General features: G+C 41.5%; 2 protein-coding genes across 5 annotated transcripts in view; one reads left to right on the top strand and one right to left on the bottom strand.

Annotated features, from left to right (window-relative positions):
* LOC125245016 overlaps nt 1-15,470 on the top strand; it is a 104,572-nt gene extending 89,102 nt beyond the window's left edge. For 3 of the 4 annotated variants that reach the window (XM_048155441.1, XM_048155444.1, XM_048155442.1), the window contains 2 exons: nt 14,224-14,355; nt 14,918-15,470. In XM_048155441.1, the coding sequence (XP_048011398.1) occupies nt 14,224-14,355; nt 14,918-15,198 (413 nt within the window). In that variant the 3' untranslated portion in view covers nt 15,199-15,470. Of the gene's footprint in view, nt 1-13,284; nt 13,646-13,771; nt 13,824-13,997; nt 14,049-14,223; nt 14,356-14,917 lie in introns of those variants that run through there. The other variant, XM_048155443.1, reaches the window with a different exon arrangement.
* LOC125245017 overlaps nt 1-24,043 on the bottom strand; it is a 93,574-nt gene that overhangs the window by 49,420 nt on the left and 20,111 nt on the right. The gene's annotated exons all lie outside the window — the stretch shown is intronic.

The following is a 24,043-nucleotide window of genomic DNA, read 5'->3' as shown; positions in this document are numbered from 1 at the left end:
ACCTTTTGAAAATTAATAAAATCATACATAACCCACAGCTGACCCATCAGCGTCAGCTACAGTATTCATGGAGCCGTTTCGTTATTTTAATTTTTAACCCGAAAACGCTTGCAGTCTGTATAATTCATAAAGCATCTTCATTCTTATCGAGTCTCTGCAACAGTGTGTAGCTTTAGCTATGTTAGCCGTGCAACACGCTATCAAATTCATTCTGAACCGAATTTTAGCAAACATCCACAAAATACATGCCATAGCTGTTATATGCTTAATCAAGAACAATTTGTAATAATCTATTTCGTGAATTATATTTGCTGTGTGAGCTTCTGTATTAGGTATGCCTTGGTGTAGTGAAATGATGAGTGACCTTTAATTGGCGAGCTTGGGAGATGGTCCTCACTGCAGAACACAAGATCCAGGGGGCGGGGATATTTCACATATCCCTAAACCTACCTGTCTCAACCCCCTGGTTCTAGAGCCAACTCCTCCCACTTTACATATAGAGACAGAGTGCATTTAGGCCACACCCACACCAGAGGGGAAAACAATCCAACCATCTCCATTGACTTTGCATTGCGTGAGGCTGCCTCCTTGTCATTTCTGATTTACATAAAAAAACAGAACAATGCCTTAAAGCTGCTTTGTGATGCTGTGTACTGCAAAAAAACAGTAAAAAAAACCCAGAACTAAGTTTTTATAAGCTACCGAACTGTAAAAGCCAGACTTTAAGGAGAAAAAAAGTGGATACAGGCAATAAGACGTGAAGCATCAGCAGGAAGAATGGGTACATTTTGGGATCCTAACTCTCAGTAAGCCTATGTGTGCAGTAAACATTTAATCACTGTTAAGTCAAATATCCAAATGTCAGTTTTATATATTATATTTCCTGTCACTGATTACGTTCCCCTCCAGTGGGCGTAGTTCTCATAGTAATATGACATGTCGCGCTCTGTCTCAACTGTATCCTGTATCCACTTTTTAGACCTTAAACACTCGTTTTTTTTGGTCGACAGCTTATAAAAATGTCTGAGTTTTTGGTCATGTTTTTTTAGCTTATTTTCTGTACACCTTGTCACACTGCAGCTTTTAGACATTGTTCTGTTTTTTGGTATAAGTCAGAAAAGACAAGGAGGCAGCATCACGCAATACAAAGCCAATGGAGATGGTTGGATTGCCCAAATGTGCTTCTAGAAGAATGGTCAAAAATTCCCATAAACACAATCCTAAACCTTGTGGAAAGCCTTCCCAGAAGAGTTGAAGCTGTTATAGATGCAAAGGGTGGGCCAACTCCATATTAAAGCCTACGGATTAAGAATGGGATGTCATTAAAGTTCATGTGCACTAGGGCTGTAACGATATGCGATATGAAACCGAAATCGCGATACGCAGGTCCACGAACCTGTATCGCGATGTGAGAAGGCAGAATCGCGACACACCCCTTCCAACTCCCAGAGTTATCTTTCCTGTCCAGATCCAATGCTACCACATTTTTAAATTACTATAAGTATTAGGGGTGTAACGATTTATCGTAGATGGTGTGTCTCAATCAGCTCTCTAGTTCAGTAAGTGTTTCGGGCACACATTGAATCTTGCAAGCAGGTTTAAATGTTTCTCATGTCAGTCTCTTGCATGGTCGCGTGAGAAAAGTCGTGGCTTTCTTTCACCGCAGTGCACAGCAACAGCTGTGCTCACAGAAAAGCAAAAGACGCTTGCGATGCTTTGCTTTAAGAAGTTCTGTGGGGCCGTTCACATAGGCCTATTGCGTCTTTTCCGCGTGCAAGTCAGTTATTATTTTCAAATGTAGCCGCGCGGCAGGCGCGCTCATAATGGGATCAACGCGGTCGCGACGCGCATGCAATTCTCAACTTCTCAGAATGCCGCGAGCGCACCGCAGGTCGTGTGACAAGAATCAACCAATCAGCTATGGCCTTTCCGTAACAAAACATCAAAAGCTCAGCCGAACAGCTGATCATAGCTGTACATAGTGGTTTTTATATCTTATCTCCATCAATATATCTCGTAGTAAAACTAATGCAAGGGCTAGAAATCATTTATCCTTTGCAGAAACATCCTGATCCTCTTGGAGAGCTCAGTTCATGGTTGCATAGCAACGACCGACGCCACGGGAGCGCAAGCGCTTTGGAAAGAAGGAGAAGCGGTGCGGCAGCGCCTTCCATGCGTTTTTAGACGCGATATGTGAACGGCCCCTATTCATAATTCTAAGTTCATGTTAAATTTAACATTTTTTTTCAGTGACAGACAGCCCTATTCAACTGTTAATTTGAATACAGAAGGTTTTTATTAAAATTTTATATTTATTTATTTTATTAAAATGTGATCTTGTATGTACAACAAGGAAAATTATTGAAATTTGTTCATGTTTTTTTAATAAATCTTGTTTGAATTTCAGTTTCATTTTGTTCAAAATATCGTGATACGTATCGTATCGTGAACTCCGTATCGAGATACGTACCGTATCGTTACCTGAGCGTATCGTTACACCCCTAATGTGCACGTAAAGGCAGGCATCCCAAACTTTTGGCAATATAATGTATGTTAATCGATATGCCTGTATGTAATGTCCTAGAGCAGATGGGTTGATTGATGCTGATTGGCTGTAAGTTGCTTCATGGCTCGTAATCAAGCTCTTGGGCAAAATGATTTCGCACTAAGATTGTTGATCCACAGATTAGTTTATTTGTCATGCCAATACAGTTTCAGTGAATTTGATATAAATGTGACATGAGGATGACCTCAAGAATGCAATGCAAAGCAAACTGAATTTACGCCATACATACGAGAATCATTGGATTAGTTTGGACATTCAACAATAAATATAAACAACACGGGTTGATTTGCACTTCAGACAGTGAGTTCATGGTCAGTGTGCTTGAATCTCTTAGAAAAGTGTCGGTGTGGCTCTGCTTCTATCAATCATTAAATAAGCACGAGTAAACACTCAACTAGATCCAATATGTCCATTTTGACCTTTACAAAGATAAAATCACTTTGTTTCGACTTTATTTCTGTATAATTTGACTTTTGTGGCTCCAAAAATGTTTTTATATACATGAGTGTGTGCATCCTACCTCCTGTAGTTTTTCTCCGTGCATCTAGAGGCCCCCTGTGTTCCCCTTAGTTCTTCCTCATGTGTCCTTGTTAGCAGTATCTAGGTCATCTGTGCCTTGTTTCTTCTAGGGTATTTTAATTGTGTTTTTTCCTCTTGTGCTTCACTTGTTTTTTGAGTCTTGGCTGTGTGCTTCCTGCTTTGTTTCTCAAAGTCCTTCCAAGCTACTTCAAGTAAAGGCGGGCATACACTGTGCGATTTTCGTCCGATTTTGAGTCGAATTCTGACTTGTGCGACTCTTTTTTTTGAGTCAGTGTTTGTGCAGTGCACATGGGGAAATGAGAGGCGATAAACCTCTCCCAACCGGCAATTGGATGGTTGGATGAATTTCTGGCATGTCAGAAATTTTGGTCGCCCCTTGTGAGGATATCGCACACTTGAAGCAGAGCTATGAACCGATTGCTCTAAACTCTGTGTTTTTGCCTCACTGCGCCTGCGTGAAAACAGAAGTTAAACCATTTCATTAATGCAGCAAGAATAAAAAGAGGGAGATCTTTAAGTTATGTACAGTGGTGTGAAAAAGTGCTTGCCCCCTTCCTGATATTTTATTTTTTTGCATGTTTGTCACACTTTAATGTTTCAGATCATCAAACAAATTTAAATATGAATCAAAGATAACACAAGTAAACAACATGCAGTTTTTAAATTAAGGTTTTTATTATGAAGAGAAAACAAAATCCAAACCCACATGGCCCTGTGTGAAAAAGTGCTTGCCCCCTAAACCTGATAACTGGTTGGGCCACCCTTAGCAGTAACAACTGCAATCAAGCGTTTGCGATAACTTGCAATGAGTCTGTTACAGCGCTGTGGAGGAATTTTGGCCCACTCATCTTTGCAGAATTGTTGTTATTCAGCCACTTGGAGGGTTTGAGCATGAACCGCCTTTTTAAGGTCATGCTACAGCATCTCAATAGGATTGAGGTCAGGACTTTGACTAGGCCACTCCAAAGTCTTTATTTTGTTTTTCTTAAGCGATTCAGAGGTGGACTTGCTGGTGTGTTTTGGATCATTGTCCTGCTGCAGAACCCAAGTTCGCTTCAGCTTGAGGTCACGAACAGATGGCCAGACATAGTTTTTCAGGATTTTTTGGTAGACAGCAGAATTCATGGTTCCATTTATCACAGCAAGCCTTCCAGGTCCTGAAGCAGCAAAACAGCCCCAGACCATCACACTACCACCACCATATTTTACTGTTGGTATAATGTACTTTTTTCTGAAATGCTGTTACTTTTATTTCAGACATAATGGGACACACATCTTCCAAAAAGTTCAACTTTTTGTCTCGTCAGTCTCTTTTTTTTGCCCAGTCTCTTATGGTGGAGTCATGAGCACTGACCTTAACTGAGGCAAGTGAGGCCTGCAGTTCTTTGGATGTTGTTGTGGGGTCTTCAGCTTTATTTTGTCTCAGTAGGCTTCTGCAGCACAAACGCAAGCGCAATTGCTGTTGTTGGTGCTGTTTTGTGGTGTTAGCGCGTCTGACTAGGGTCGACGTGTGGTGATGACATCATCGTTTCAGAAAATATACGGATTGCCCCGTCCACACGACAACGCCAAGCCGGCGTTTTCACATTTTTCCACTCTGGGACCCGGTTTAAAAAATACCGGTTTCAAATTTCGAAAAACGCCGGATCCGTGTGGACAAAACACCTTTCCGATAAAATTAAAAAAAAAAAAAAGCAGGGGCCATTTTATTAATGATTGCACACCTGTGTATGTTACTCCACCCACTTCATGAAAATGGATCACAGTCAATTAGAGAACATATACAATTACATAAGTCAATAACCACAGAAATAAATGTTAACTCGTTCTTTAGTTAAAGGTGACCTATTATGCCCTATTTAACAAGATGTAAAATAAGTCTCTGATGTTCCCAGAGTGTGTATGTGAATTTTTAGCTCAAAATACCCCACAGACAATTTTATATATCATGTTAAAATTGCTACTTTTAGTGGTTGAGCAAAAACGAACCGTTTTAGTGTTTGCCCTTTAAATGCAAATGAGCTGCTGCTCTCGGCTGTCACAGACACGTCAGGTTCCAACCTCAACCAATCACAGCGCACACCATCCCCAGAGTACTGATCACCGCTACCTGCACCTCATCATCACTCATCAGCAGCACCATAAAGAGCACACACACAGCACTCCATGTCCGGTCTCGTTCGCATATACTCACGTTAATGCTTACCTCAAGGACTCCTCGCTCCATACTTACCTGTCTCCAGCGTGTCTCCTTCCCTCTGTGTGCCTTGTCTTCTGTGTGTGAGTGCTCCAGTCAGCTCCAGCCATCTCCAGCGATCTCCAAGCTCCAGCGTGTTCACAGATCTCCGTATCTGAAAGGAAAAGGACTGTAACTATCTCCATTATTATCATCTAAATATCCATTGACTCATCTCTGCTTACCTGTTCACTGCTCCTTGCTCTACTGGTGTCAATAAACAACAGTTACCTGTTTACATCTGTGTCTGCCTCCTGTGTACCGTAACAGAAGACTGGACCAACACCGCAGACCCAGTATGAGCCAACCGGATCCGTTTCAGGCCCTGGTGGATGCGCTTCGGCGAACCCTCACCGCCAATCCACCGCCACCATCTCCAGTCACTTCTCCCTCACCTGCACCAGCGAACACCGCAGCCAGCACCACTGGATCTCCTTCACCGCCGCCGTACGCCAGTCCCATGGCCAAACCGGCGCCCTACTCAGGATCGGCGGAGGATTGCAGCGGATTTCTGCTGCAATGCGAACTGGTCCTGGAGATGCAGCCGCACCTGTACCCGAGCGATACATCAAAGATAGCCTTTCTCATCTCGCAGTTAAGTGGCAAAGCATTGAAGTGGGCCGATTCCATTTGGTCACAACGTGGTGCAGTGATGCAATCCTATCCAGCATTTATTTCCCACTTCCGGGAGGTGTTTGGGAAACCGATTACAGATTTGTCTGCTGGTGAGAAACTCTACAATTTAAAACAAGGATCAATGTCTATTTACGACTATGGTTTGCAATTCAGGACGCTTGCTGCAGTTAGCGGATGGAACGAACAAGCTCTGATTACCACATATTGTCAAGGATTGGAACCTCAGGTACGGCTGCATCTCGCTGCATACGAGGACTCCATCGGCCTCGAGAAGTTCATCCAGCTATCAATCCGCTGTGCCACTCGTATACAGGCGTGCCTCCAAGAGCACCAGGACCAGTCACTTCCCAACATGCTCCTCTGCCGGTCCGAACCCGTCAGCTCCCCAGAACCAGCCAACGAACCCATGGATGTTGAAAACTCACGTTTATCTCCTGCTGAGCGCCATCGTCGGCTGACCCTGAACCTATGCTTATATTGTGGTGCTCCTGGGCATGCGATTGCGGCGTGCCCCACACGACCTCCTTGACCCATGGTGAGTGCCATCATCCCTTCTATTCAGAAAATGAAACCACTCACCACTGTCGTCAGTCTTACTGCCGCTGATGTTTCCCTTACAGTGGTCGCGCTCCTCGACTTCGTCAACTTCGTCTCCGGCGCCCTCTGCCCGCAGCTACATCTCAAGACCTCTCCGTCTCCGACGGTCTACCAGATCAACTCAATAACCGGCAAGCCTCTCAGCCGTAAGCACGTCCGTGCAGTGGCAGGACCTCTCAAGCTTCAAGTCGGTTTGTTACATCAATAGGAATTACATCTGCTGGTTCTGGAGGACTCCACTGCTGACGTGGTTCTGGGGTGCCCCTGGTTGGAGCAGCACAACCCAACCATCTCCTGGAAGACGGGCGAAATCCTGAAGTGGGGCGACACCTGTTTCTCTCACTGTCTGACTGAACTTCCTGTGCCATCTTCTCCATCTTCTGATCTCTCCCTTTGTGCAACATCCATCGAGAGTCCAGTTGAACAACGCTCCATCGACATCCCTAAGTGTTACGCCCCTTCAGCGATGTCTTCTGCCCACAGAGGGCTTCCAAGCTGCCTCCACACCAGCCATGGGACTGTGCCATCGACCTGCTTCCGGGTGAACCAGTGCCGAAGGGTAAGATCTACCCACTATCCATCCCGGAGGAGAAGGCCATGGAGGATTACATCAAGGAGGCCCTCGCACAAGGATACATCCGGCCGTCTACTTCCCCTGCTGCTTCCAGTTTCTTCTTTGTGGCTAAAAAGGACGGAGGCTTGCGGCCATGTATTGACTATCGCTCACTCAATAAGATCACCGTTAAGTTCAGGTATCCCCTTCCTCTCGTCCCAGCGGCCCTGGAACATCTCCGTGGTGCCACTGTGTTCACGAAGCTGGACCTCCGCAGCGCGTACAACCTCATCCGGATACGTGAGGGGGACGAGTGGAAGACCGCCTTCATTACTTCTACTGGTCACTATGAGTACCTTGTGATGCCGTATGGCCTGGTCAACGCCCCCTCCGTATTCCAGGACTTCATCCACGAGGTGCTCCGGGAGTTTCTCCATCGCTTCGTCCTAGTATACATCGACGACATACTCATCTACTCCCGGAGCCAGGCCGAAAATCGCCGACACGTTGCGTAGGTCCTCACACGCCTTCGTCAGTTCCATCTATTCCTCAAAGCAGAAAAGTGTTCATTCCATCAACCCACAGTATCATTCCTCGGATACATCATCGACCACAGTGGCATCCGGATGGACGAGAGGAAGGTGGAATCCATCACCAACTGGCCAGAACCCACTACCATTAAAGAGTTGCAACGCTTCCTTGGATTCTCAAACTTCTACCATCGGTTTATCAAAGATTACAGCTCCATCACCCATCCACTCACCAGTCTTCTCAGGAATAAGCCCAAGTCTCTGTCCTGGATCCCAGCAGCCACCAACGCCTTCAATCGCCTCAAGGAAGCCTTCACCACCGCTCCCTTACTCGTTCACCCCGATCCAGAGCAGCCCTTCATCGTAGAGGTGGACGCCTCTACCACCGGAGTGGGGAGCGGTTGGAAGAGTGGAGGCATTGGTTGGAGGGAGCCAAACATGCGTTCCTGGTCCTAACAGATCACAAAAACCTGGAGTATCTTCGTTCTGCCAAAAGGTTAAACCCAAGACAAGCCCGCTGGGCCATGTTCTTCTCCCGATTCAACTACACCATCTCCTACCGACCAGGCTCGAAGAACACCAAAGCCAGCGCTCTCTCCCGTCTCCATGCTCCCGAAGAAAAGACGGAAGAGCCCGAGCCAATCATCCCGAGCTCACTCATTGTAAGCCCCATCACTTGGTCAGAGGAGACCATTCCCTCCTCCAATGCCTCCATGAACCCTCCGCCGGGCTGCCCACCTGGCTTGCTCTACATCACCTGGACACGATGCACTCCAACCATCCACTCAGCTCACACGTCACTAGGCACTGGTCACCCGGGGGGTCAATGAAACCCTCTCGTTGCTGAAAGAACGCTTCTGGTGGCCAGGGATGGCAGCCGATGTCAGAAGGTACGTGCAGGGCTGTTGGGAGTGCGCCATCTCCAAAGTCCTCGTCATCTGCCAGCTGGGAAACTCCTTCCTCTGCCCGTTCCCCACCGACCATGGTCACACCTAGGGGTGGATTTCATAACAGACCTCCCCGTTTCTGATGGAAATACCTGCATCCTAGTCATCATAGACCGTTTCTACAAATCTTGTCGTCTCATTCCACTACGAGGATTACCCACTGCTATGGAAACCGCTGAAATGCTCTTCAACCACGTGTTCCGGTATTTCAGAATACCAGAGGACATTGTATCAGACAGAGGACCCCAGTTCATCTCCAGGGTATGGAAGGCATTCCACTCACTCCTAGGTGTGGCCGTCAGCCTAACTTCGGGATACCATCCGCAGTCGAATGGGCAGACGAAAAGGAAGGTCCAGGAGATCGGCCGCTTCCTCCGTACCTTCTGTCATGACCACCAGGACTCTTGGAACCAGTTCCTGGGTTGGGCCGAGTACGCCCAGAACTCTCTCCGGCAGTCAACTAGAGGACTCACACCATTCCAGTGCGTACTCGGCTACCAACCCCCACTGTTCCCCTGGACCGGGGAACCATCTAACGTTCCGGCAGTGGATTACTGGTTCCGAGAGAGCGAGAGGGTTTGGGACTCAGCTCACCACCAGCTGCAACGAGCCCTGCGCAGACGCAGAATGACAGCGGACCTTCGGCGTTCCAACACCCCGTCTTCCAGCCCGGACAGAAGGTATGGCTGTCGACTTGGGACATCAGACTGCGTCTGCCCTGCAAAAAGCTGAGTCCCAGGTTCATTGGCCCATTTCCCATCATCAAGCAGGTCAACCTGGTCACTTACCAACTTCAGCTGCCACAAGGGTACCGCATTCACTCCACTTTCCACGTGTCACTCCTCAAACCTTACCACCCTTCTGCTCTCTCCACAGGACCTGACGTGACTCCCGCCGAACCCCCCCTTCCACTCATCCTGGAAGACGGTGCGGCATATGAGGTTCATGAGATCTTGGACTCCCGGCGTCGTGGTGGTCAACTGGAGTACTTGGTCGACTGGGAAGGATACGGCCCCGAGGAACGCTCCTGGGTTCCAAGAAACGACATCCTTGATCCCAACTTACTTCAAACTTTCCACGACAGTCACCCTGATAGACCGGCACCACGGGGAAGAGGACGACCACCACGGCGTCGGGGTCCTCGGCCCTCAGGAGCGGGCCGTGGAGGGGGGGGGTACTGTCACAGACACGTCAGGTTCCAACCTCAACCAATCACAGCGCACACCATCCCCAGAGTACTGATCACCGCCACCTGCACCTCATCATCGCACTCATCAGCAGCACCATAAAGAGCACACACACAGCACTCCATGTCCGGTCTCGTTCGCATATACTCACGTTAATGCTTACCTCAAGGACTCCTCGCTCCATACTTACCTGTCTCCAGCATGTCTCCTTCCCTCTGTGTGCCTTGTCTTCTGTGTGTGAGTGCTCCAGTCAGCTCCAGCCATCTCCAGCGATCTCCAAGCTCCAGCGTGTTCACAGATCTCCGTATCTGAAAGGAAAAGGACTGTAACTATCTCCATTATTATCATCTAAATATCCATTGACTCATCTCTGCTTACCTGTTCACTGCTCCTTGCTCTACTGGTGTCAATAAACAACAGTTACCTGTTTACATCTGTGTCTGCCTCCTGTGTACCGTAACATCGGCCTAAGAGGGCGGAGCTTCACAAGCTCATTCTTCCCTGTCAGGATTCAGCAGTGTTGCCAGACGTACGATAATTATCGTATTTGTACGATAATTATCGTATTTGTACGATAATTTTGACCTCTGTATGATGGACGATCAATAATGAAAAAAATCCCATAATGTACGATCATTTCAGTATTTTGTGAAATTATGATGGTCGTTATAATCGGTTCATTGATCTAGCTGTGTGGATCCACTACGTTGTGATTGTAAGGAGAATGTGAACTTTGTTAGGCACGTCTTCCATCTCATGTTACGTCTTCTCGGCCAATCATCATGGAGAATGACTCTCTCTCACGAGCTCAAGTTAACCTTCTTGCCGCGGCGCTTAGGTCAGTTGTTTCTCACTAAGGTACGCCTAATAATTATTTATGTATTGTGGTAATTTGCAGTTCATGTCAAAAAGTTGTTGGTCTATAGATAAATAGCTGTATTCTGTACGTTTGATTTGTCATGTCACCTTTATTTATACAGCTCTTTTTACTATGCAGATTGTGTCAAAGTATAGCTTTACAGAGATAGAGGGAACAATGGCTGTACAGCTGCTAAAATAGTGTGACAGCTTAAGTTAGTTCAGTATTGATTCTTTCCGTTGTAAAAAACAATAGTTATTAATTTAGTTCATTTACCTATAAAAAAGGCGTGTACGATAATTTTGTTCCAAATACGATAATTTTGAGCTTCTGGTATGATAATTGGACATTTCCAATCTGGCAACACTGGGATTCAGTCATGACACACAATAATGTCAGAAACTGCTAATATATGCTGCATGGAGATAGAACAGGTATAGTTTAGTTCAATTACGGTTATAACTTATATTGCCTTTTTGTTTTTAATCCACTATATTAGTACAGGCCTGTTGTACCATCCGAATGATGGCCAAAACTATACAGATGAGTTTTATGACATTTATTGTACTTCACAGAAAAAATGAAGCGTCTGTTTTCACTCTAGAAAATAACTGTAAGAGCTTAATAAAACACTGCAAGTGTGCATTAAAATATTATCCATAAACTCCCTCTCTTTCCCTTGTATTATCATCACCAACATATATAGTGAAGTACACAGAAACACTCGTTACAACTAACTGTAAACAAATATATACCTTATGCCTTTCGGGTGGTGCTTAATAAACTTTATACCCGTAAATAAACTCAGATGAACTGTAATAAAGTGCTCTCACCTTCATTACTGTCTTATCCAGTATCATTCTGGAGACTTTAAACTGGATCACGAACAGTTTTCACTTGTATATCCTTGAGTAGCACATTTTAGCAGTCTCTGTTTTGTATTGATATTTGTTCACTAAGCAATCCATTGTGAAATAATTCGCGCAGACGAATTTCGACAGAACTGAGGGAGCATTTTCCTGGAAAACCAAGTTAATCCACCCCATTTTCAGCAGCTCAGATTTAGGTATAGTAAATGAAGAGTTATGTGGATTAATCCATCCGGCTACAGAACACCTAAAACGCTCGGGAGTTATTCTCGTCAGTGCAGCAATGGCGGACTCGCTGTGAACGTGCTCAGGGCGGGTCTATGTTCAAACTTCAGTGTCAGTCAACACTGTGGGCGGAGCCTGTGGCTTTTGTGACGTCACACTGCCAGGGATCTGGAAACGGCTTGTTCTGAGACACTGCTTATGATTTATGGGGAATAAAAAAAAAGGAGTGGGTGGATTTTTATAACTATAGGGTGGTTGTGTACATACACTGCCAACACATTTATGTCCAAACACCAGGCAAAAGTGAATTTTGCATAATAGGTCCCCTTTTAAAAAAAAATGTCAGGCACTTACAATCGATGTAAATGGGCCAAGATTAAAATACACACATTCACTTTTCAATGACTTCAAGACTTAAAAATTGTGTGTAAATGTCACTTTACCTGCAAAGTTTTTTTTTTTTTTTTGTCATATAGCTGGTAAACCTGGCAACATTTATATGAGGTCAGAAATATCAGAGGTCTAGATAATTACTGATATGTAACAATAGCTAATGTATTTAAATTAAATAAAGTCACTCAAACTTGCATCTGGATGTACATTTTTGAGGTGATCATTCCTCATAGTCACACAGCCTGTTTTTGTCATGATCACCAGTTGGAGTTCCCTGGTTAGCCACCCATGATCCCTTTGTCCTGGACTCATCATCTCTGTTCATTGCACACAGCTGTTTTGATTTATGTCATTAGTTTTTGCCTATTTATACCTGGTTTGTTTCGGGGGTTTTTATCGATTGCTTTTGTGTAATGTAACCTGTGCATCTGAGCACTTTCTCTGGTTTGTTTTCTTGTTTCTTGTGGACTGTTTTTCATTGATTTTGGGAGTCCCTTTGCCTGGCATACTACTCTTTGGTTATCCCTAAATAAAAGCTGAAATTGGATCTTACTTTCAAGTCTCAGAGCACCGTGACACTTTTATTAAGTTAGGTGCCATAAATACTATTAAATTGTGAGATTTTAACCTGATCCGACAGTCTATCTAATACAGTGGTTACCAAACCTGTCTGGGAGGTACCCCCAGCCCTGCACATTTTGTATGTTTCCCTCATTTATCACACCTGATTCAACTCATGTGCTCATTAGTAGAGACAGCAAGACCTGAAATGGGTGTGTCAGAAACGGGGAGACATACAAAATGCGCAGGGCTGGGGGTCCTCCAGGACAGGTTTGGGAACCACTGATCTAATATACCTGTGATCATCCCTCCTTGTCCAATAAGCATGCTGACCACTGATCTATATATATATATATATATATATATATATATATATATATTTTTTTTTTTTTTACTAATAATAATAACTTTGAGTCAGTTATTTTCTGTTGAGATCAGCATTGTACCACAAATATTGTGAATAGAGTTAAACATTTACTGAACCTGGAACATTCCACTAATGATTAACAGTTAACTTGAACTACTTCTTGTTTATCTGAAGCAATATAAATCAAATACAAAAGACAGTGAATCAGGACACTATAAAAGGAACATGAGAGGTTGTGAGGATGACAGAGCAAGAGCTGGAAACAAACATCAGTGAAGAATGAAGGCTTTAGTATGTATACTGCTGCTGTTGGAAACCTTTGTGTTTGTCGTCCAGCAGCAGGTAGATGGAGGACTCAATGAGAATGAGATCAGTCAACAGATCAGCTCTGAGGACGGAAGACAGAATCCACCTCAAACAGACACTTTGAGAGCTGAAGCTTCAACTGACAGACAACAATACTGTGATCTGGGCATCCCTGACATCCATGCAGCACTGAGAGAACTGACCGCCACCGTTACAGAGCAGAAAGAAAAGAACAGAGAACTGACCGCCACCGTTACAGAGCAGAAAGAAAACATCAGAGAACTGACCACCACCGTTACAGAGCAGAAAGAAAACATCAGAGAACTGACCGCCACCGTTACAGAGCAGAAAGGAAACATCAGAGAACTGACCGCCACCGTTACAGAGCAGAAAGGAAACATCAGAGCTTTAGAGACGCAACTGAGGGATGAGATGAACAAGAAAAATGAAGGTACTTCACCATAACATTCATTCTTTTATCAATGATCCTCAAAGTAAAACACCAATGCAATACATTGTATAGTGTAAATGTTAGTGTAAAGTTGAGTGTTTACTGTGTAAATTGTGTTATCTATTACAATAATCAGTGTAAATGTCATTTAACAGAATTTTTATTCTTTCACAGAAATTTCAAATATTACTCTGAGTCAAGTGGAGTTGAGAAAGGAAAATAGAGGTGAAAGTGTGCTTGAATGATGTTAAATTCAGTGTATTCATTCTCAGTGTAATACAGTAATATATCACAATATTGCTTATCGTTAGCCTCATAGCATAATTGCCTAAGTCATTCATTTTCAAATGATACTTAGGCAATTATGCTATGAGGCTAACGTTATGTTTTTCAATAACAGACAGAGAAATAGCTTTTTCAGCTGCACTGTGGGAATCTGGTGATGGATATATTGGTCCTTTTACCACTGAAATCACACTAACCTACAAGAACGTCTTCACAAACATAGGGAACGCCTACAACCCAATTACAGGTAATTATCAATGAAATGGAGTCATAAAACTCAGACCTCTCTGCAGTTGTGTAATGTGTATAAGAGAATTAGGAGCCGTTTACATGACAACAGTTTCAACTAAAAACGGTAAACTTTTTTTATTTGAGTATTTTTGTGCTTTTGAAAAATTTACAAACACTTTCAAAGTGCAAGATTTTGGAAACAATATTGAAAACAATTGTCTCTGTGTAAACTACAAAAATGTGAATTTGTGAAAACTGTGATGTCATGCGTATATGTGATCAATCTCTAGGCTTGTAGTGTTTCTTTCAAAGTGACATCTCCCACTACTGGCCCGGCAGCAGAATACAGTGTTTTGAATTGTTTCCACGGATTTGTGTGAACAGGGATCATTTTTAAAATGTCGTTGTCGTTACGCAAAAAACGCAAAGAAAAAAATTGTCTGTATTTCGGACATTGTTGTTGTGTAAATGTAGCCTGAAATCATCTGCCATCTTTCAAAACTGTTACACAATGTGTTTGGTAATTGAGCAACCATACAAGAAACAGCTGATTCTTTATGTCTTGTTATTTGATTTAGGTATTTTCACAGCCCCACTGAAAGGAGCGTACATGTTCAGAATCTCTGCATATGGTCATGGTGGAACTGCAGCAGGTGTATCCATTTATAAGAACGAAGAGCGTGTGGTTTTGGCATATGCTTATCAGCCTCAGAATACGTTAAACTCCTCGAATGGAGTTGTGTTGATCCTGAAGGTTGGAGATGTTGTCTCTGTGAGACTTTGGCCTAACGCAAGGATATATGATAGCCAGTATAACCGCAGCACTTTCAGTGGTTATCTACTGTTTCCCTTAAAATAACAGGAGCTTTGAAGAATGTGATTACAATAATTCTGAACCTTCAGTGTATGATTTAAGATGAAAATCATGAAGAATCATTAACATATGAACCTGTATTAATGAGGACTAATGTGTGTTTGAAATTTGAAATAGATTACTGTATAAAAGTCTGAGCTGTATATACATGTAACTTTGTATAAAGTTTCAACACAGAGACAGACAGGACCCATCAATATCATGTAACTCAAAAGTAGGGCTGTCATGATTCCTCAATAAAAAAAAATCAATTGCAATTTACCTGTGTCAAGTAATGTCGAGTTCACACTGCACTTAGATCTCTACAAATGATTTGTTCACTACGTACACTTGTTTATTGTGTTTTTAATTGTGTAAGAGAGACACGCCTGCATGCATGCCAGTTAAATTAATTTTTTGATATATGGTTTTATGAGCGCACACACCTAGTGCATCCAGAAAACCAGCTGTCACTGCGCATGTCCTAAACTGAATTATCTGTAGCGTCTTAATGCGTTTAAAACACTCTAGGTTCACATAAATAGGTTTTGTCTTAAGTGAATATATCTGGGAAAGAAATCTTGTATGTTTATCAGTATATTGGATCAATGCATTACTGTAGTTCCTTAAAGTGACAGACTAATAAAACAATCAGAAGAATCAGTATGTTTTATTCATACAGTGAAGAATTTGCAAATGTTTTTTTTTTTCATTTGATTATTCAATTTCTTACTTGAATGCTGCTTTTAGGTATAACTGCTGTACATGGAAAATTTAAAACAGTTTATTTCATTTGCATCTTTCTGTTATTGTATTTGTCCTGATTTTATCATTGCCTTTTGCAAAAAAAAAAAAAAAAACATGATTTAAGGAAAACAATTCAAAATAAATGTTATTTACAAAGACGGATGTGTGATATGATGTAATATTGCAACAAAATTTATATTTTTGTGCAAATAGATAAATAACTTTATCTCATTCAAGAGCATTTATAGCAATGTTGTTTTATTAAATACTATTTAATAATTACAATAATCTTTACAAACAAATTTCTTGGTTATTGAGGCACAATGTAAGTGAATGGGATCAAATGTTGAACGAAAAGAGAGCTTGGTCCCTTTTCACTTGGTTCATCTCTTGGTTCACTTAAAGCTGCAGTAGGTAACTTTTGTAAAAATGTATTTTTTACATATTTGTTAAACCTGTCATTATGTCCTGACAGTAGAATATGAGACAGATAATCTGTGAAAAAATCAAGCTTCTCTGGCTCCTCCCAGTGGTCCTATTGCCATTTGCAGAAATACACAGCTCCCAGTAAGAAACAACCAATCAGAGCCAGGAGGAGTGTCTTAGCAGTGTCAATCAAGCTCGCGTGCACGCTGATCACGCTCCTCTCATGCAGAGCGCGTACAGGCGTCACATTCAAGATTACCGGTGTGCCGCAGCTTTGCTTATGGGGGAAAAACAATCCAAACTGCCAATTCCTCGAGTGGCACCTGCTCATAAAATAATGACGGGTAAACGGAAAAAGACAGATGACGATGATAAAAAAAGCCAAAAAGAAAGAATTAGATAGAGCCCGAAATAAAATGAGGGTAAATATCGGAGCGGCTTTTCCGAGGTGGAGGGAGCTACGTGTCCTGAAAGGATTAAAAACCGATGCAGAGTCAGCCACATTTCTGCTTGACAAGTAAGTATCCCTGCTTGATTTGTTTCATTTTTTAAGAACTACGCAACTAAGGTCATTTCAAAACAGGCCTGCCCGTCCCCTGCCTGATGCTTCCTCTTCTCCCCGCCCGTTGACTCCTCGAAGTCGCTGTGGGTGTGAATTCCTCGTCGGAGCCCATTGACTCGGTGTCAAAACTCTAGCCGCATAACATACAGATAAAATGTCACGCGCTGTGCAAAGCAACTATTGAAACCTACTAATTCCCTGGCTTGTCATGTTGCTGAAATAATGTACTAGCAAACCTTATTTAGCTTTACATATCGATAGATATTGCATACTGTAACATTAGTTTACTGTTATATTATCTTACTAGATATTTATTACTTATAGAAATAGTGCAACGTCATATAGTTACATTACATGTATTGCAAAATACGTAATGTTTTGAGGACCAAGTTTGTAGTCGAAGTATGGGCAAGCAGTATAGAGCAAGGGGGAGTGACCTGTGAGTTGTGCTTGTTCAAATTTTCAGGCTAAGTCAAGGTTTTCTAAAAACTCCCTACAGCAGCTTTAAAGAGGACTCTATAATGTTCTTATCTTAATCACAGTCAAGGCTGGTGTAGGAATTCACAAGTTTTATTCCTCCAGTAGTCTCCCTAGAGCCCTGCACGGGCCACAAATCTTGGCCCTAGCCCGGCCCGTGTCCATCAGCTTGTCAGAATTTTCGGCCCAAACCCGACTTTTTTTTTTTTTTTTTTAAATCCTCTCCATAACGCAGCCTTTGTTGCAGCCATTAGAAAATGTTCAGTTTTGTTTGTAATTGCAAAGTAGTTGTAATCCTTTTCGTTTCTTTATTAAGTTAATTTAGAAAAATGTTTGGAGCACTTCTTTGTTTATTAAATCAAAGATTATGTTTTTAAAGTGACGACCGCAGCAGCCGACAGTGAGTTGAGCACGTTTGATCGATTTAGACACTTGTTCAATAAAAGCCATAGATATAAAACACTAATATAAACATATCACACTGTTAGTTTAAACGTTTATTAGCACTACCACAGTAAAAAGCTACTTTTTTCAAGCTGAATCAGGCTGCTCTGCTGCTCGTAACCAGTGTTGGGCACGTTACTTTAAAAAAGTAATTAGTTATAGTTACTAGTTACTTCTCACAAATTGTAACGGAGTTAGTAACTGAGTTACATCATTATAAAAGTAACTAATTACCAGGGAAAGTAACTATTGCGTTACTTAAAAAAATAAATAAATAAATAAAAATAAAAATAAAAATATGCCAAATAAATTGAATGCCCCCAATATTACATATAAGTCTAAGAATAAATTATTCTTGATGCGACTCCTGACTCATGATCCGCTCTTGCTCACGACATGAAATTTCTCTGTACTGTGTTGGTAGCCATTAAGAGAAAACATAGTTTCATATTTATGTTTAAATAGTCCTATGTTATGTTTTAAATTCATTTACTTGATTATGAAAAGTGAACAGCATGAGTAAGATACATCATAAGATGCGCAATATATCGGGGGTGATGGAGTGGGTCAGACATGATTTTAAACACTTCATTAAGTTTTGTTTAATAGAAAGCCTCTCTTTAAAGTGAATTTCGTTTTGTAAAAATTGTATCTTAATTTTAATCAATGTTTCATCAACCAATTGCTTGGATTTAATATATAACAAGCAAATATAGCAGACAATAAAATCATGACATGACAGGCGCGGGCGCGATCACTGGCACGTGAACTGGAGCGCGTCTTATAGGCTAAATGAACCGAAACTCAGAGGCTGCTTGCCTCGCAGACATGAGAAATATATCTATAGAATGCTTGAAATATCTACTTTAACGAAAATGAAGTAATTAAACACGAAAAGAAAGAGGCTACTCTGATTATATAGCCTAATCTGAATGAAATGTGCGTTATCTCTCTATATGAGCAGATGATCAGCAATGAGAGTCAGTAATGTCAACTTCATCTTTGCAGCCGACACTGATTAGGAAAACATTACTTTATTAATAAACAATTAAAATGTCTCCTTACTGTTTTTGTCACACTCATAATCATTACTTTTACTGGTTCTTTATGGCAATTATGCGTGCCATTGAGTGCTATATAGCCTATATTATGTAAACGCTCCTTATTATGGTTTATTCTCTCCAGTATTTAAGAAATTATATTAATATAAATGTGATTAGTCAACTAATAGCTTAAATGAACAACTACTAGTCGACTAGAAAAAAACTCTTTCACATATTTTCGATCAAGCATCAAAAAGGGTATTCTGGTTTGAGCTCGCGCTTCGCGCGCATGCTCTGACAGACACACACACAGCGCATCATACATTATTATCAGTTTAAAATTATATTTGTGTATGACTTACCACAGCACACACCAGAGAAAAAAACTTTGCAGGTCCTATGGCTGAGAGAGAGCTTACTCGGATGAAAACCGCTTCAGTGAGCTCAATTATAGTAACGCGGCATTTTTTTTGTCAGTAACGCTAACGGCGTTGTAACGGGAGAAAAAGTAATTCGTTTGATTACTCGTTACTGAAAAAAGTAACGGCGTTAATAACGCGCGTTATTTATAACGCGTAATCCCATCACTGCTCGTAACGTGCGAAAAATAAAAAACAACAACAAAACTGGCTTAAAAACAAACTTACAGGTTGTTTACCTTACACCAACTGTGCATCAAAATCAAAGTTCACCATGAACATGGTCATTTATTTTCAAATGAAAAGCGAGACACTGCTACAGCCAGAAGAACACTCTCATAGAGAAAGAGAACGTGAGAGAAAAAGCACGCATCCGCATTGGAAAGTTTTAATTAGGGATGCTCATAATTGACTAGTTAACTGTTAACAAGAAGTTTGACAATTAAACTACGGTTAGACGGTTTAAAAAGAAAACAAACTATAAACATATAGCTATAGACAACATATCCTAAAACATGCAACTCAACTGGCGGCCCGCGGGCCAAATCCGGCCCGCCAGGATTTCCATCCGGCCCCCAGAATAATCTGAATTCAGGAATAGCCTTGTAAGAGGAAAAAGTTTAGGGCTGGTCCGAATACATTTTTTTACTTCGGTAGTAATGAACAGCTCGGAGAGAGGGTGAACATATTTTTCTCTCATAAAGGCAAATCTGTGTCTGTATGTCCGTTTCATTTTTAAGCTTCGAGAACCACTGACTTCACAAGGGATGCAGGTCATTTGGTGCAATTAGATGGACACGCGAGACGCGACACATCAGAATTTAAACTTTTAGTAAATACAGAAAGCGCGAGCGAGCGCCGACCTCACGCGGGCACATCCGAGAACGGACACTACAGCACACACCAGGTCTGTTAAATTAAGCAATACTTTTAAGGTACTAATATTTTTCTCTCATGACACAGAAATTTAAATAAAGAAAGAAATCAAGTTAAATAAAAACGAGATTAATTTAGATTGATAATAACGGGTAAAAAGCTAATACATTTTGTTTCTATTATTCTATTTTCCACAATGTCAAAGCAACAAAACACAAGCTCAGACATGCACAAACTCCGCTGTTCTGCGCTCTCGCCAGAGAACACTCCGTTGCTGGAACACGAGTCGGTTCTATTTCTAGCATGCACGCGTTTTCTGCGTGGCTCGAGCGTGCCTGAGACGCGTGTCTCAGTGTGCAAACTCCAACCTGTTAAATATGGGAGCCGAAATAAAAACGGACACGCCACGCAGCTGAGACGCTCACGCAGCCAGTGTGTCGCCGGCCTTATTCAAGGGGGAATGAGAACCGTTTTTTTATTTTTAAATCTAACGAAACAAAAAGCCTTCTGAAAAGTAGCTTGTGCCATAGCCTGCCTTCAGTCAAGAATGATGATAAACGCGTTCTCTCATTGAACATCTTTTATTGTTTCACGTGCTCATTTTTTCACAAATGTCAAAATTTTCCTTGCCTGGGATTTGCGCACAATTGCGTGACAGTGATGGACAGCTTGACAGCCTCACAAATATGAAGCCTAAAATATCGCTATCGCCCCCTGGTGGCTTGCTGCAGTACAGGTAATATGTAAAAAATAACATAAATTTGGAATTAGAATTATATCAAATAATAACATATTAGGATACAATTCGAATTTTATTTTATATTACGAGTATCTGGCCCTTACAGTGTCTGCAGTGAAAAATTCTGGCCCTTGGACAAATATAGTTGATGACCCCTGCTATAAACGGTAGCCTATTCAGAACAGAACCATAAAAAATAAAAGAACATGTCGCCTACCTCTCCAATTCGGCACAAATGTCCCAATGTTTCCATATTCATGAAGTATTTGAATGCTAAACTATTATTTATTATGTAAATTATAGGCTACTTCGCTCACGTTCCAACAATAGCTACATCCTTCACATGTGCTTTTTAAGTGAGTCTATAGCGCTGAATGCCACAGATTGTACAGACTAGCCTATACATTGAGCAGTGTAACTTTGATTGACTGTATTTTATTTTGATAATAAACAGGCTGTGATGTCAAGTTAAAAATGTGAGAACTGATAGGCTATGTTGTGTATGTGCGCAAGGCGCCGGCGCGATTTCTCCATTCAAGCGCTGCGGGTGCGTGAATGTGTGAATACTCATATTCTGTTGTTTTATATGCCGTATTTGAACATGTATAAAACTAAAGCCTTGAAAATAATATTTTGGTATTTTTAATGGGTCACACCGAAATGAACATTCCTAATTTTAATCCAGTTCTCACTCTTCCAGCTGTTGCGCTGAAGGTGCTGCTACACTAAACATGAGGACGCGCGCACACAGCCTCAGAAATGAGACGCAGCCATGGTCTCATCATGTTTCCGCCAGCACAGCACTATATCTATGCATGTGTTTGTTTTACCATCTTCAGCTTCTCATTGTTTATTTTAATTAATGGATGTCCAAAGTATTAAAAGGAGGAGAAGCCTAAAACAGGCCCGAGGCCCGGCCCGCCTCTGAGCTATGACGTGAAAATCGGCCCGAAGCTCGGCCCGTGTTGCCGTAAATAAGTCGGGGCCCGTGGGGCTCGGGCTGAAATGCAGGGCTCTAAGTCTCCCTCCACTTCACACATGCATTTCAACACACTTCACTTCTTCTTCTTCTTAGTTGTCTCTCCCCAAAACCCTTAACTATGTTTGCCTGCCCCCTAGTGTCTATAATTAACATAACATTAAACATTACAGACTCCATCTCTGCATCTGCTGTGAGTTTGGGTTGCTTATAACATTCATCTGGGAACACAATGTACACCATTTCATCAGATTTGTAAGGTATATCTTTTATAAACTTATGCCAACACAGGAAAATACATCAATATGTTTCTAAAATGTGCAAACTGTTCATCATGATTTCAAAATAAAAGTTTAAACCCTTGTTGGGAGTTTGCATGTTTTGATGTCCACATGTTCTTGCAAGAAATGACAGTGGCTGTTGCATTTCTATGGTAAAGAAGTGGCCAAAGATTAAGTGAACATTTTCATTAAATGTCATTTAGCCAATATTAAACAAGGATCGATCTGCTGTAAAGGGGAACGACAACAACAACACCAGGGTGTTAGCACCCTCTGCAGGCATTTGTTTTAATGTACAAGTACCAGCAGCCCTGCACATTTTGTGTCTCGCTATATCTGACATGCCCATTTCAGGTCTTATGGTCTCTACTAATAAATTCAGTATTATTTAGTATTTTGTACGTATATTATGCATGTATCTTAATTTTTTCTTAAGAGCTAGATACTCTTGTATGCTTTCTAAATTGAGGTCATAACATCTGTTTGTGGTTCTCAGGGTCCTTTTTGCAAGTGTTAGGACTGAGTGAGAGCAGTCACCTTAACGCATCTCTCACAAAACCCCTCACTCTTTGAGCCACTGTTGCTTTCAGGATCCAGTCATGTCCTCGTCTAATGCCCAAGTGAAGGTTTCTTTTTAGTTGTATCTTTTTTTTTTTTTTAGATTTGCTTTGTGTTTCTGTCACCAACCTCAGTTTCTCTACCAATTGTATTGATTACCACCATGCGGTTGTAGTGGTTTCGGCTATTTTGAACCCTTGTCAAAAAATCCTAAAGGATTCCAATAGGAAAAATGTACAGGATTCTAAGTAAAATTATCATATTTTGGAACCGTTCCTATAAGATTCCTATAAGAATTGTCTGTAAATTGGATTTTTAATTACCTATAATTGGGTTGTAGGCGTTCCCTATGTTTGTGAAGACTTTCTTATAGGACCAGTTCTTGTAGGACCCCCTGCCGCACCCCCCCAGTAGTATTGATTGAATACAAGTAAGAAAATAATATTTCTCTTGCAGTCAATAGATAAGAGACAGTTAAAGCTACCTATGTAATAATGTTCATGCAGTTAAAAATAAAGCATACTAGCAAACTACTCTTAACAGTTGTAAAACACTGATGATGGTGTAACCGCGGTTCTGTATTGGGTTCGGCTAAACACTTTTGAATAAAAAATTATGAAAATGAGATTCAGGAGTTCCATGAATGGTGCACAATTTTTAATTTTCCCACATTTCAACCACATGTCCTACAGGGATCACATGTAACATCATGTGCATGCCCATTCCTCTCTTGCCTACGGCAAGCCCCAAAGGACAGAATGCATTACACACACATAAATGCAACATATCCCTATAACCTAAACTTCAACTCAACTCAGAATTTAACCTATTAAAACTGCCCATCCCCTAAAATAAACTTTCCCCTTTATCTACCAAACAACCAGGGATAGAACAGAAAACAGACACAAGAATAATACATATTAACATGTACACGGCTTGAACCTGTGTCCAGCCATAAAACAGTTTGTTACCATATGAAATGCTAGTACAGTTATCACTAATACATGGTTTTAACTTTGTTCCAGGCCCAGCTACGCCTTTGTTTTGAATAGGTGACCTCTAGCAGTGAAAAATTACATAGAGTGCCTTTAAATATTGTTAGAACTTTATTCAGGAAATTTCTAATAAACATTACTAAAGCAAGATGCATTTTTTAAAAATGTACAAAAATGGTTGCTCTATTCAAGCACTTTTTAATGTATCTAATGTATGTATTTGTATTGTCACGTCAGCTTTTTCACACAAAAACATGACACCACACTTAATTTCCTGCAATGGATTAATAACGTATCAACAACAA

The sequence above is a fragment of the Megalobrama amblycephala genome, linkage group LG14, assembly GCF_018812025.1.
Source record: "Megalobrama amblycephala isolate DHTTF-2021 linkage group LG14, ASM1881202v1, whole genome shotgun sequence".
In the NCBI taxonomy this organism is placed as follows: Eukaryota; Metazoa; Chordata; class Actinopteri; order Cypriniformes; family Xenocyprididae; genus Megalobrama; species Megalobrama amblycephala.
The sequence above is the reverse complement of the archived record's forward strand: the minus strand, read 5'-3'. Positions and strand labels throughout refer to the sequence as shown.